The following is a 14245-nucleotide window of genomic DNA, read 5'->3' as shown; positions in this document are numbered from 1 at the left end:
GCATAAAAAATACCAAATAAAAACACACAGGAATAAAAAGTGAGCTGAAAGGATGAAAAGAATAAAAAAATAATAAGAACTGTCCACACAATACCACACAATACGATATGATACCCGATACATGGTCCACGATACCAATAATATCATCGCGACACAATGAGTCTGTGATAATCAATATATTGCAAGGTAATCATATAGCAACACATCACAATATCTGTCAATAGCAACGTCTTGTGAGTAAAATAAGCAGAGATTATTTATTTTAGAGCCTTAATTTGTCATCATATATATTTAAGATCAATATTTTTGCAATGGCAAATCGATTATCGTATTGCACGAGGAAGGGCGACAGAATATCGCCAAACTGCTCGCACCTGTGTCCCATCTCATTGTCTCATCACGCTTACTTGAATCTTAATACCACAAAACTACAATACGCACAAAAAGAAAACTGGACACTATTATTAGAGAACCTAACGTGGAGAGAAAAAAAACAATTGACTTAATAATGTCATGAGAGCCATTGGATGATTTTGCCAATCATTGGCTTTGTCTTTGAGAGTCAGCAGATGTGTGTGTGTGTGTGTGTGTGTGTGTGTGTGTGTGTGTGTGAGGAACTAGGATACTTCCACTTTGCACTCAGCGCCTGAATGCTCGCTTGATGTGTAATTGCTCTTATCAAGGACACAGGAACTGTATCACTTTCTAGTTTCGGGCGAGTCCGAGAATCCACCGGGTGATTTCATTGTGATGAGCAGAGGAAATCCATAGCCCAATTACTCTGATGTAATTTTATCATTTTGCTTTCAAGGATGATCTATCCTTTCTTTCCTCTACTACCTCTGAACACACATCAGTCCCAGGAGCTCCTACCAGCCAGGACTCCTGCTTGGTTCTCATGAAATATTCTCACAAAGAGAGAGGGGGAACTTTTTTTTCCTGCAAACCACAGACAGACGTGAGCTCATGTTTCTGAACCAAAATGGACTTACCCTTTACACGTCTACAGACATGAATATCAAAACAAATACGAAATGGGTCTGATGATAACTCGACGCAACATTCAAACAGTTTCCCTGCCTTTTTTGCAGACTTTTCTTTTCTTCGCCCAGTCTTGAATTTACTCAGTCCTTTGCACTTCTGCAGTTACTCCTGTATTTATGATGCTGCCTTTTTTTATTCTTCTTCTAGGTTAAAAACGTTATCACCAGTTTTCTCAGTTTCAAGATTAAGAAGTTAATATATACATATAAAGTGTATGTGTATATATATATATATATATATACATATATATATATATATATATATTTATATATATATAATAATTAAGATGTAAAGCTGCGAACAATGAGAAATGCACAGTTTCCATTGTTTGCCTTAATTTCCTCTGCCGGTGCTGATCATTACGACACTTTGGGGAGCCAACAGTGACATGCTATAAAACAGCTGCGCCACTGTGATGACTTCAATCCTCAGCTGGAAGTGAACTGGGAGTTAGATTATTGATGGCGGTTGGCATGTGGCGGTACAGGGCGGCGGCCTCGGAGGTTCCTTAATTTGGAGGTTGGAGGAAAAGCACAGGGAAAACTAGACCATCTGGCAACGGAGTTACCTGAGCAAGGTCAGCGTGTGTGTGTGTGTGCTGATTTCCATTAATCAGCCTTTGTTATGGCTGTGGAGAGCTGCTCAGGCGGTACAAGGCGGGACGAGAACAAAGAGGCTTTTGTCCTCTAAAAGAAGGGAAGAAGCCTCACGATGATCAGAGGAAGTGTGTGTGTTTCTTTAGTTTGCGTGGCGGCACGTGGTGTTTGTAAGTTCTTAATTAAGCACCTGTTCAAACATCTGTTTCCTATGGTAGGAAAATCTGTCTCACCAGATTTAGATCAGAAAAAAAAAGAAAAAAGCCTTGGGAATTCTTGGACTGAGTATATTTCACATTGAAATCATATATTTAAATTGCCAGAAGCAGACAGTTCTGTCTGCCAACACATTAATGGTGTGTATTTTGGATTAATGTTGGTTCACTTCCTCCCAGAATCCTTGGCTATCCTTCATATCCTTGGTGTTGAATTGGATTTTTTTTATAAGCCCACAAAAAAATTTGAAATGTAAATTTGGTGTAGCAAATTAAGCATGCTTATTTAAACTTTAAATTTAAATTCATAGGGGAAAGTGTAGTGCCACCATTTCAGGGACTGACAGTCACAGATGCACCGTCTGTCTGTAGAGAACACATAAGTTATACTCTTGGTAGTTTAATGGTCTTTGCTTTATTTACTTTTATTAATTTGACCCTTATTTAACCAGGTAAGTGAGTTGAGAACCAATTCTCCTTTACAACGACGACCTGGGCAAGAGGCAGCACAACAAGGGGGCACATAAACAACACAAAAAACACAAAAAAACAAGAAGTCAACAAGCTATGTTGAACGTGTTGAATAAAAATGGTTAAAAGCAGGTGCAACAGTCACAAATTGTTGCCCTCGCTAAGAAAGTGGAATGAACAAACTGATTTTTATGCCATATGCTGTTAGTTGGAGTCTGAAAGCTAACTGCAAAGTACAAGATATTATGCACAGTTAATGAGATGCTGTCGAAGCAGCAGATGAATCCCTGTCTTGATCGCTGGTCACGCAGCCACAGTGGGCTTTGACACAATGTTAAGAGACCACTGGATGCTAATAAAATGATGAGATGTAATGAAAATTCTACTCGGTAAGAATTATCCCCCTGGCGAAAACTTTAGCGCTTTTATTCTGTAGGAATCCATGGCTCCCCGAGTGCCATCGCACCCCCCCCCCCCCATCCCAAAAGCAATAACATAAGCAACTACAACATTTTTTATTGTTCTCTACACACTAAAAACATAGGCTACACCAACCGTGAAATAACATACAGCGTTTTTAAATACAACAGTAGAGTAATTTTTGACACATCACTTGCTCTCGCGTCGGGGCCCGAAGGTCGCGCCGCACGTTCACACGCTTAAGTGAAGCAATTAAAGGGACACACCTTTGGCCAAGAAAAGGTAATTTGCATGTGGATGAGGTTGGTGTGGCACACAGTGAGAATGATTCATCAGCCCCGATGACCTTGAAGAGAGTCACCTATAGTGAGTTGTGAAGAGCGGAGGTCTGCGCAGAGAACGAGGCCAAATGGAAGTCTGTTGGTTGTGCCAAGGAAATTAATAAACTGTGTATGAGTTTGGAAAATGTGGATATTTGCGAGTGGATGGAAGAAGTTTGCATTTGCTTGGCTTTTATTTGAACTTAATTGTTTTGGCAGGAACAATGTATATTAACATAAATGTCCTCTCATGTCAGTAGTTTGGTCCAGTTTGGCAGAAGAAAAGTTCTCCACCATTGTGTTATTGTGTGCTCTTTTTTCATTTACCATATCCACTGATCTTGTCAATGTCTCCTCAGCGCTGCGGCCCGTGGACAGCGAGCTGTGTCTGGGCGCCCCCCCGAACACCACCCAGCTCTGCCACATCAGCTGTCCTGTCGAATGCGAGGTGTCTTCGTGGAGCGCGTGGGGGCCCTGCACCTATGAGAACTGTCAAGACCAGGCGGCCAAGAAAGGTAAAGAGGTTACCTTTTAAAATGAAACTTCCACTTCATCATAAAGTAGTTTTGAGTTCACCCGCTTATCTTTTGTGACTTCGCAGTTGCAGTTTTTTGTAAGCAGGCACTCACAGTTCAATGAAATGATTGTTGTGTCATAACACATTATTTTGGGCACATAGCCTGCAGTGGCTATCGATTGAGCTTGGAACAAAAGAAAGAAGTAGCTTAGTAAAAAAAGAACAGACCGCTCTCTTTGGTAGCACTGGACAAACTCCCTGAAGTAAACACAGAACAATAGCACATGCCAAAATCACCTCCACAAATAGATCAGGAAACTGGCAAGTGTGAGTAACTTAATTAATGGTACGTTGCTTCAGCTCTGAAGCAAAGGTTCCCAACCTTTTCCTTGAGGAACAGACGAGATGGTTGATGTTTGTTTGGTACTTTGTTGTAGTGTATGCTTTTTTTGTGTGTGTCTTATCCTGCTGCCTCTTTACAGCCCCTTGAAAATGTATGATTCATCTCACGGGGTTTTTTTTTATTCTGATGAAATAAATTTGAATACATAATAGGATAACAAGGTTCAGTCGCCCTGAAAAGAAACTGCAGTGATGACTCGGCACCTTTCTGGAAAGTTCTGAAAGGATTTTCCGCTGAGTACTCAGAGATTCCTCACAAACTAGAATGATTTCTTATACACACTCTCCTCTCTGAAAAAGACATGTTTTGTCAACTGTGATTGACAGCAAAACCTCAGTGTCTCCTCTTTGTATTTGTTGGCTCCTGTGGCAGGTTGGGCTCGTCCACTGGCGCCGCTTCAGTTCTTAATTATCCCTGCAACTGCAGCGGCCTCCATGACTAATGCATGTTGACTCTGCCTTAATGAAGTGCCGCAAATGAAAGGCATGGCTGCAAACTCTCTCTCTCCACGTACTGTATCTTAATGACGGATCCGCTCCCACTCGCTCGTGTGCGCTCGCTAAGCCACTTATGCTGCACTTGCTGTCTTTTTTTTTTTACAGTGCATTGTGTAAAGTGAACACGGAGAGACACCAAACTCAAGTTTGCCGCTTCTCATTAAACGGAGAGCGGTGGACTTAAAATGTGCCCTTTGGGCTTTAAAACTTTTAATCACCTTGCCACAGAACATGGGAACGAGTCGACTGTAATTACAGCTGGTGTGAAAGCATCTTTCTGGGATGGGACCAGTGCTAACAACAGTTAAGGCTGTTGTATTGTATTTTCTATGTAATTTATTTTGGACACGCTACCATGAAGTATCTATGACGTCTCTTCATCTGCTTATGATGCAGTCTTGAGATGTTCTTAGACAGTCTTTACACATTAGCATTGAACCAGATAACAAACTGAGGTATCTGGACACTTTCTTAGGCAACTGTGTGGTATCTAAGCATAGGTTTGCCCCTTCATTTCACCATTAGACAGTTTTTTTTCCATCTGGAAACTTAAGTGTGTGTTGATTTCTAAACTGCTTACTCCCCAAACCAAAGTCCATAGAGGAAATCAACGATTTTTAAACGTACCAAATGAGACAGCAGACTCTTGTGTCCTGGTGAGCTAAAAACACTGATTTTTTTATTTTTAAGAAAAGTTTAACAACGAGATAAAGCAGCAAACATATTCAAGAGCAGTCATGCACAATTTGTCAGTACAACATACACTCCACACTCCAAGGAAACCTGAACGTATCTTGTAAGGCTGCACCCTTTCAAATGTAGAGTTTTGCCTTCAATTCTCCCAACCTTCCTCTCCTTGAGAATCAGTCCGCAGCCGTACTATTCTGACATGATCTCATGTAAAGATAATCACATATGTTTGTTTCCGTGTATGTGTCTTCGGTGAAAATGAAGCGCCTATAGCTCTGGAAGCAGCCGCGTGTGCTACACGGCTATCTTGATGCAATGCCGTTCATAATACGGTCTGCTGATAGCGAGTGAGTGATGCCTAGATAGAATTGAATTCCCTGCACCCCAAGACTCATCTTCACTCTTATGAACCCCCACCCCCACTCCCGCCTTGAGATAAAACCTCCATCAATGGGTCTAGACACATGGCGGTACATGTTCTGCTGAGCTGTCTGATTAAATACAGGTTTTTAAAAGGAAAGGGGGGGACAGAAAAGGAATGGGGAAAAGGGACATTCTTCCATGTCCACCTGAGTCCTGCAGGCACTCCAGGGCTTGACTGTCTTATCAGGCTGCAGCAGAAGTGTGGATTAGGGGGTGAGTGACCTTGGCTGGGCTAGAGTTAGAACCCTCCCCCACACCCCATCGCAGTACCTGGGTCATGGAATCCTTTGCCCTTGAGTGAAGAGGAAACAACACGTAAATGAGAGGAAACCCCGCCTGCATTAATGGATCCCTGCATGCATTAGTCACATTAGATAAAAGCGAGGGAGTAAATCATTATGTGAAGTTCTTAGATTTTCTTTCAACTTCGGGGCTTAATGGACTGTCGCGTCAAATGCAATTTCACAATTATCATCATCATCAAGGCCGACTGTGACCATGGAGTGAAGTTAATGTACCTACAGTTGCATGTTAGACATGTTCAGATTGCATCAAAACTTCACTCTGCGGCGCACAGAGGGGGTCGCCGTGGCTGATTAGTGCGGGCGTGATTTGTGTTCGTTTACTTCATTAGGCTCCTCTTGTTCTTCTCCGGCAGGCTTCAAACTGAGGAAGAGGAGGATAGTCAATGAGCTGACGGGCGGGACAGGGAACTGCCCCCACCTGGTGGAGGCAATACCGTGTGAGGACCCCAGCTGCTACGACTGGCTGGTGGTCAAACTGGACGAGTGTATCCCTGACAACGAGAGGGAGTGTGGACCCGGGACCCAAATCCCTCAAGTGCAGTGTATCAACAGTGATGGTGAGTCGATGACGCAATCCATGAGACCAGTTTATGGAGACGGCAAAATAATGCCTATAAACCAAGATAGCAATGTAACAACAGCTGACAGTGTTTGTCACATCTGCTTATGTGTTGATGTGTCATGTTCTTGAAGGGGTGTCAAATCTTGTCCAGGGGAATGGGATTTGACCTTACAGTGACGTTCCCTTGCACTTTACACTCATCACGTCAAAGCTATTCGTTTGTGAATATCTATGGTGTATTTTAAAAACCTTAAGTCTGATTTATCAACGCTCTGTCTTTACGGCTCCAATAGTACAGTTTTAATGTTCTGGCTGATCGGTATACTTTCAAACGCGCTGAAGAAGGCGAGAAATTACTTGTTTTCACTCTTGCATTCCTTGCTGCAACTGTCAGAGTGAACTCACTTCAACACAGATATCAGCGAGCGTCTGCGTGGAAGAATGCAAATGTCTGAACTCTGGGGCTGTGTCCCACAGAGGCCCGTCTTTGAAATGGGACGGCCTAGACGTGACACCGTGATGCAATCCCATTTCAAAGACTTCTGCAAATGCCGCTGAGAAACCGCGTTCCTCTCCGAAGCGATGAAGGATAAAATGGGTGGATCCTTCAAAGGTCAGCCCTTTTTTCATTTTGCTATTCATTGCACACTGGTGACAAAGCTATGTTGCTATGCAGCGGCTCAAATTAGCCAAGGAGGCGACTGTAGGCCTGAGACAATGTCAAAATAGTAATCAACTCATTATGGGTTTCAAAGGCCATTTCGAAGAACACAGACCAAGGAATTCATCCATCCATCCATCCATCCATCTTCTACTGCTTTATCCTTCACATGAGGGTCGCGGGGGTGCTGTGCCAAGCTCAGCTGACATCAGGCGATAGGTGGAGTACACCCTGGGCAGTTCGCCAGTCCATCACAGGGACACACAGAGACAAACAACAACTCCAACTTCCACTCTCACTTGCACACCTACTGTCAATTTAGAGTGTCCAATTTAACAAACAGGCCAACAAATTGTCACACTTATTCATCTAGTGTGACAATTCATCCAGATTTATAGAGCATATTTATTTAGCACTCTTTTAATCGCAGATGATCCATACTCATTCACTCATTGCCAGTTCAAGTGTCTTGCACAAGGACACATCAGCACATCTTGTTGAAGACGGCGCACTTCCAGATCGACAGCCACCCTAGGTCATATCTTATTTGTTGTTGGGATGTATCTGAACTGTGATCAAGTGGAATAAGGTTGGAGCTCATAGTAGCTGATTGAACGGCTGGGCTCCTTCTGTTGCCACCGGATAATTCATTGTACACTGGTGATGTAGGTCACAAGCAGGACAGGAAAATCCTTGGAAATCCTCACTCTTTTTTGGTTCAGGCTACTCTTTATACTGGTCACTCTGGTCACCTTTGTAGGACACGCAGACCAAATGAGACACAGGAAGTAAGGGCATCACAGTGTTTGTTCTAATTTCCTGCCTACTCAGAATTTTACCTTGCTATATAAACTGTTAAGAAAACCCTTGGGTAGTTCAGTCAGATGTAGGTGCTTGGAGATGCAGTGTACCAGCACTGATGAGTTGACCCTGTTGAACCCCTGAGCTAATTACCAGATAACTGGATGTGTTCCTGCTTTTACTTGGAAGTTTTATTCAAAGTGGTGTCACCAAGTCTACTGGGCTCGGATTGCTGCGGAGCTGCTGAGCCTCACTTTGAACCAAAACACTGTGGGGCCCTATAGCCCTGGCTCGCTGCCCATCATCGTAATTGCTGTACTTGTAGGGAGATACAGTATAAACCCATTGTTTGTGCTAGTCTCGTTTGTGCTGTTCCAGCATGTAAATGCTTTCATCTGGGTTCCTGGAAAACAATGTAAGGTACCAGGAGAAGAGTGTTGGCAATGATGTTGATTATGTGCTATTTTTAGATTTAGTAAAAAACAATTTGTCTCCCACAGGGACAATATTTTTTTTCTCTGTGGAGACAATAATGTTTCTATTTAATCTATTTAAGTCTATAGATTACGGAAACTATACTCAACAAAAACTTGACCCGTAGTTGGTAGTGTTTTACAACTGCATCTTTATTTGTAAATAATCAACCCATTCTCTATGTTCACATGTTGCTACTTGTTCTGCAAACCATAGATTTTTACATAGGCATTTATTAATTATACATTTTTATCATGTAGTGGCTAGGACTGTTGCCTTGCAGCAAAAATACCAAGGTTCTTGACCCTGGAGTTTGCATGTTCTCCCCTTGTGTGTGTGGGTTTTCTCCGGGTATTTCCTCCCACAGTCCAAAACCAGCTAATTATTTAATTGACTGTATAGGTGTGAATGTGAGAATGAATCGTTGTTTGCCCTATGTCAGCTAGAATTGCCTCCAGTGGCCCCTGAGACCCTCACGTGGAGGATAAAGCCATAGATAATAATTGGATGAAAAAGTGCAAGGGTTGTACGTAGCTGTTTCCAAATGTGAGGTAGACCGCATGTGCTGCAGACCAGCTCAGGTTTACTTCTCCATTTTAACCCTTTAACACCGAGCGTATCGCAGATGACACGTTTGCATTACCGTAATTACGCAATGGTTTGTGCTGTGGGAAAAATTCCAACAGTTTCTGAAAGCAGAGAAGTTGCAAGTCAAAGCCAACATGTGGTGAATTGGCGACTTTGTCACCAGTGAGGAGAGAATTGGAAAAACGCCTGAACATAGTTTCCATGTTTTTGGACATTGAGACTATTTTAACATGCAGTAAATTGTAAATAACTGCCAGATGTTGAAAGTCATTCTGGAAAAATGGGCAAAAGCACTTTTCCCTTTTTTATTTTCACAGGACATTTTCTGGCCCTTTTATGCTTAAAATAAGCAAAAAATAGTCCAGACGGACATTTTGAGAATGGTGTGTTGAAGGTTTAAAGTCTCTGTCAGATTTCAGTGACCATCCATCACTCCTAGAGTTCCTTTTTTTCTGAGACTCTTCTTAAAACTTATGTATTCCAGGTACTTGTGTGCTTAATTTTTAAGACAAGAAAAAATAAGTGACATAAACAATACGCAGTGAGCAGTGTCCGCTCTGCATTGTGCAGCTCACCCTGTGGGTCCAATTAAAAGTAAATGTGTTAGACTTTTGTGTTTTAAGTGGAGCTCAAACTTTCAGAGCAGTGAAAGGACAATGTTCTGTATGCTGAAAAAAATGGGGACCAGAAAAAAACCCAAAAACTGGCATTATGGGAAATATTTCCCAGTTTTGCTTATGCTCTTTTTTTGTTTTTTTTGGGAAAAATGAAATGCAGCTCACCTATATCAAAGGAAAGCTGTCATTCTCACAAACTCCCTGAGGCAGCCTGTGGAAAAGCAAACATTTGTTATCGTGAGCTCCAGGGAGCAGGAAATCTTAAGATAATGGATTTTTTCTAATCTTTTTTTCACCCTCCCCCCCTTTTTAGGGCTATGATGTAAGATGTAGATGATGTAGAACTCGGTCAAAATATGCAAGTCTTTATTAATGGTGGGTTGTTAGTTATCTGCAACTAAAAAAATAACAAAACAAAAACAAAACCTAGTACACAATAGCTTGAAAAGTCAATGGTAATATTGTTAAGGGGGAGGGGATAAAGGCTATTGTGGTAGATTCCTGAACTATAACACAGTAGCTGCTAATGAGGGCTCTGGGGAGCAGAGGAGACTCACAGAGTGTGTGTGTGTGTATATGTGTGTTTGTGTGTGTGTGTGGGGGGGGGGGGGGGGGGGGGATTGGGCTTGTTCTTCAGTTTACATATTACACTTATCACCAAGGTCCACATGCACAGGCTGCAGTGCACCAGTGATTATATTCTTCCTTCTCCCGAGCTAACTTGTTTACTATAAATAAATGTCTTTGTTCTTGGTGTTCGTTCATTCATTCCCAGGCAGTTTTCTAACTCCTTTAACAGATTTTACTCAGCTAGAACAAATGTTAAAGCTCCAGCGCTTAACTTTTAACTGTAAATGAATGAACACAATTAGTTTGTTCCAAAATCTTGAGTTAGGATTGTTCAACTGAACCCTAATCCTGGAGGAAAGTAGAAGCACCTACTGTAGTAACAGTGACTTTAATTGCAAATTACTGGCTGGTGTCATATCTCTGTGGCTATTAAACTGTGCACTCAGTTTGAACATAATAATGACAAGTTTGAGCCAAATGGGTTTCAGCTTCCACTAAACCAAATGAACCACTTTGACCTTCAAGGACTGAATCTGAAGCCATCGGATCAAAATGCTACCTTCCTGACACCATTTCCCCCTTCTTGTTAAAACATCTTATTGATAACCACAATCTTTTACAGACATTTACAGGATAAATTATCATCCTGATCGTCTTCATCGCTGGTTGATTGATCTACGCTGACCAGTTTGGACCATTGATTGTGCTTAATTATCAACTACATTCAACTCATGCGGTGCTCCACTCACAAAAGCCATCACTTGAATGTCAGTCACTGTAATGATTTCCTCCTGTACCTCATCACATGGGTGTCCACCTCTCTCCCACAGCCATGTGGCATCCCTCTGGGGTTTTCTCCTCACCAGCCTTTTATTGATCTCTTGTTGCCCCCGTGATGAAACTAGGGTCGTGTTTTTCCCCGGGGTCCCAGATGTGTCATTCAACTTACCACCTGCCATCCCTGCTCTCCTTCACGATAAGATTTTTCTGATATGGTCTTTCAGCGGCCGGACAGAATGGAACAAGAGGGAAAGCAGGGGGGCCAGGGGTGGGTAGAAGGAGAGTGACGACAGTGACTACAGAGCTTGATCAATAACAGAACCCGTCAGCATCTCAGCAGCTGCACCCTTGCAAAGCAAACTCGTGGAAAGACTTCAAACATCATGGTTTACTTCAAGTTATGTAGGACAAATCTGTGTGACGGATGGTGCATTGTGCCTTTTGGTGTCGTTCACTGTTCAGAAAATGTAGCCATGTTTCACATGGACTGGCTTGTTTGGTACAAATAGGATGGAAAATTGGATGTTCACTTCAAAGCTACAAGGTGGAACTGTTCGGGTGGAAATCTTCGGGAATCCCCAGTTGTGCGGCATACTAGAGAGGCAGCACAAAGCATAATGGGATGTGGAAAGTAAAGACTTCCAGCTCAAGTGACTCACCTGCATCTTTCTGCGGTGCTGACTGATTTCTAGAGACTGATCTCCGACACAGAGTCGCTTCATGGCCTAGAGCTACCACCGGGGCACTTGAGACAGCACAAAGATAGAATGTAGAGAGTGAGTAGAGTGTGTAGAATGAGTCATTTTTGTTATTTTATTAACCCCAAATCAACAATGTGGATCGGAAGAGTCCTCTGTGGTGACCTCTGAGGAAAAAAGTATCATTTAGCCTTTTTTACATTCTTTTTAAAGCTCCAAATTCTGCTTGTCACTTTGTCCCATCACGCAGGTAAATATGTGGAGAGGCAGTTGTGCCGCGATGCCATCCTGCCCATGCCCGCCATCTGTGAGGTGCCTTGCCCGAAGGACTGTGTCCTGAGCCCCTGGACTCCCTGGTCCCCCTGTTCTCACACGTGCTCCGGAAAAAGTACGGAGGGCAAGCAGACGAGATCTCGCTCCATCCTCGCCTACAATGCAGGAGAAGGTAGGAACTCTCATCAGCTGCGTCAGGCACATACACAAGGTTTTATTAATATGGAACAACACAGTCAGCCAGTCTTGTCTTATACAGTGCAATATATTAACCCTAAACCCTACCCGCAAAGATCAGTGAACCCACCACATATTGGTCTAATTCCACATCGCTGCTGGTGGTGCAAGCTCCCCAGCTTTTGCTGCAAATCTCATTTGTCTCCTCTGCTCATATCCAGCGAGTAAAATGTCAAAGTGAAATGAATTATTCTGTGTGTTCCTCCACAGCGACTGCAAAGGTTGTGGCGTGGGTTACTGTGATGCAGGGTAAGAAGTGACTGCAGCGATAACAAGCCGGGAGAACTGTCACAATGCCGAAAGCACAGGGTTTTCTTATTCATATTGTCAAAAATCGATTGTGCAATATCTTGGCTTTAAAAACTCAAAAAGGATTTTTGCGTTTGCTTCTGTTTAAGGTCCTTCCATGCTGTCGCTGGTGCATCCAATCTTTGGTACATACTCTGTATTTGATGTATGTAGGCTCCACACCTTTAAAGTGAGAAGAAAAGTAGCTACCTTGATGTACCGTCGCCTCGTCGATATGCTGGCCCTGCAGAATCCCTGTGATTTTTAGAATAGACAAAAATAGAATAAATAATAGATGAAGTAGACTAAAAACAAAAGCTTTTCTTCCATACTAGTAGTAGCAGTAGTTTGGGGGTATTTCTTCATATTAGATGTTTTAAACCCAAGGTCAGTCGTGGGTATTTCTATGGTGCTGAAGTGAAGGGTCATATCATTATTGTGAGTGACCATTCTCTGCAAACATCGTAATGAGGGAAAATGAGAGGTTGCACAGATGGACACAGCATCTGTTTTGTCAACAGATCCTCATTTTATCTTTTACACACACAGTTTATGGCAGTAACAACCTAGTGGCATTGGGCCTAGTTAGGAAGTTTCCAACCATAGTACTTCATTTATTTATTTTAAGTATAGTTATAATTGGTACAGACACATTGTTAGTGCATGCTCGCTCTCTGTGACAACAAGTGGGGACTTCAAGAAAATATGATTTTTAACTACTCAACAAAAGAATCAGTGAATAAATACAGGCCTGCTTGAGTTTGTGATATTTTAAGAATATTTTGGCAATTTTATTTTGCCTTTAGACAGCCTTTTTTGATTGGAAACTGAATTCTGAGTCCTAAATGGTAAATAGCTAAATCTGTGTTTTAGCTTACAGGGCCACAGCTGCTGGTCTACTGCTGCCTCATTTGGTATGTTTTTGTCAGTGAGGTTGTTATGAAATCACAAAATCACGCATTTGACCTCACTGGTGGAGGCAGCAGTGGGTCAACAACTCCTGTGTGTTGTGATGTAATATTGCTGATTTTCTCGATTGACTTTGTTGTAGGGGGAATACAGTACATGACATAAATGTCAGTTTGCTGCATATAATTACAGGAAATAAAACTAACATAATTAAAAAGTTCAGTATTCTAAAGTTCAATATTCACTATGTATTAGGTTTGAAATGTGATAGAGCATTTACACATCTTAGCTTGGCTGTGTGCTGCTCATGTTGTAGCTTTCCAAGTAGCAGCACGAGGGCTAGCAAATCACGTCATGTCAGGCTAATATTTCACCACAGATGCTAACTAATAAAAATCCTACTGGTGGGTTTTTAGGCCAAACACAACACAGTGCAAACCTCTCGCACAAGAACATTCTTCTCTGTTCCTGATGTGGTAGACAACACATCACCGTCTTGCTGCCGGGTTAGCCATACTAACATAGCATTGCTGGTGCTAACTTTCACTAGTCGTCTCCAGCACCAGACAGCCCACCGTCAATATCACCGTGTAATATGACATAATTAAACTCTCACAGCTGAGTTTGAGTGAAACATGAATGCATAATCACATTAGCACATTTACTAAGACTACATCAAGGTGGCGTTAACATGCGTCATGGCGTATGAGCTAATTATTCAGGTCAAGACAAACATTCAAAATCACACGGCGGTTTATTACTTCATACAACAGTAAAATTATGTCATTAACCACACATCTAATAAAAGATGAAGAGAATGAGAATGTTGAGACAGAGCTACCGATGAAGAATAATAAGAATTCTTTTGACCTGGCTAATTTTCAGC

The 14245-nt window shown here is 42.1% G+C and overlaps 1 protein-coding gene across 1 annotated transcript in view; it reads left to right on the top strand.

Moving 5' to 3' along the window:
- The window catches only part of thsd7aa (thrombospondin, type I, domain containing 7Aa), a 120408-nt gene that overhangs the window by 71254 nt on the left and 34909 nt on the right, over positions 1-14245 (top strand). The window contains exons 5-7 of the mRNA XM_058619134.1: positions 3426-3581; positions 6255-6458; positions 11903-12097. Coding sequence (XP_058475117.1) covers positions 3426-3581; positions 6255-6458; positions 11903-12097 — 555 coding nt within the window. The remainder of the gene's footprint in view (positions 1-3425; positions 3582-6254; positions 6459-11902; positions 12098-14245) is intronic.

Source organism: Solea solea, chromosome 20, assembly GCF_958295425.1.
Source record: "Solea solea chromosome 20, fSolSol10.1, whole genome shotgun sequence".
NCBI classification, from domain to species: domain Eukaryota; kingdom Metazoa; phylum Chordata; class Actinopteri; order Pleuronectiformes; family Soleidae; genus Solea; species Solea solea.
The sequence above is the reverse complement of the archived record's forward strand: the minus strand, read 5'-3'. Positions and strand labels throughout refer to the sequence as shown.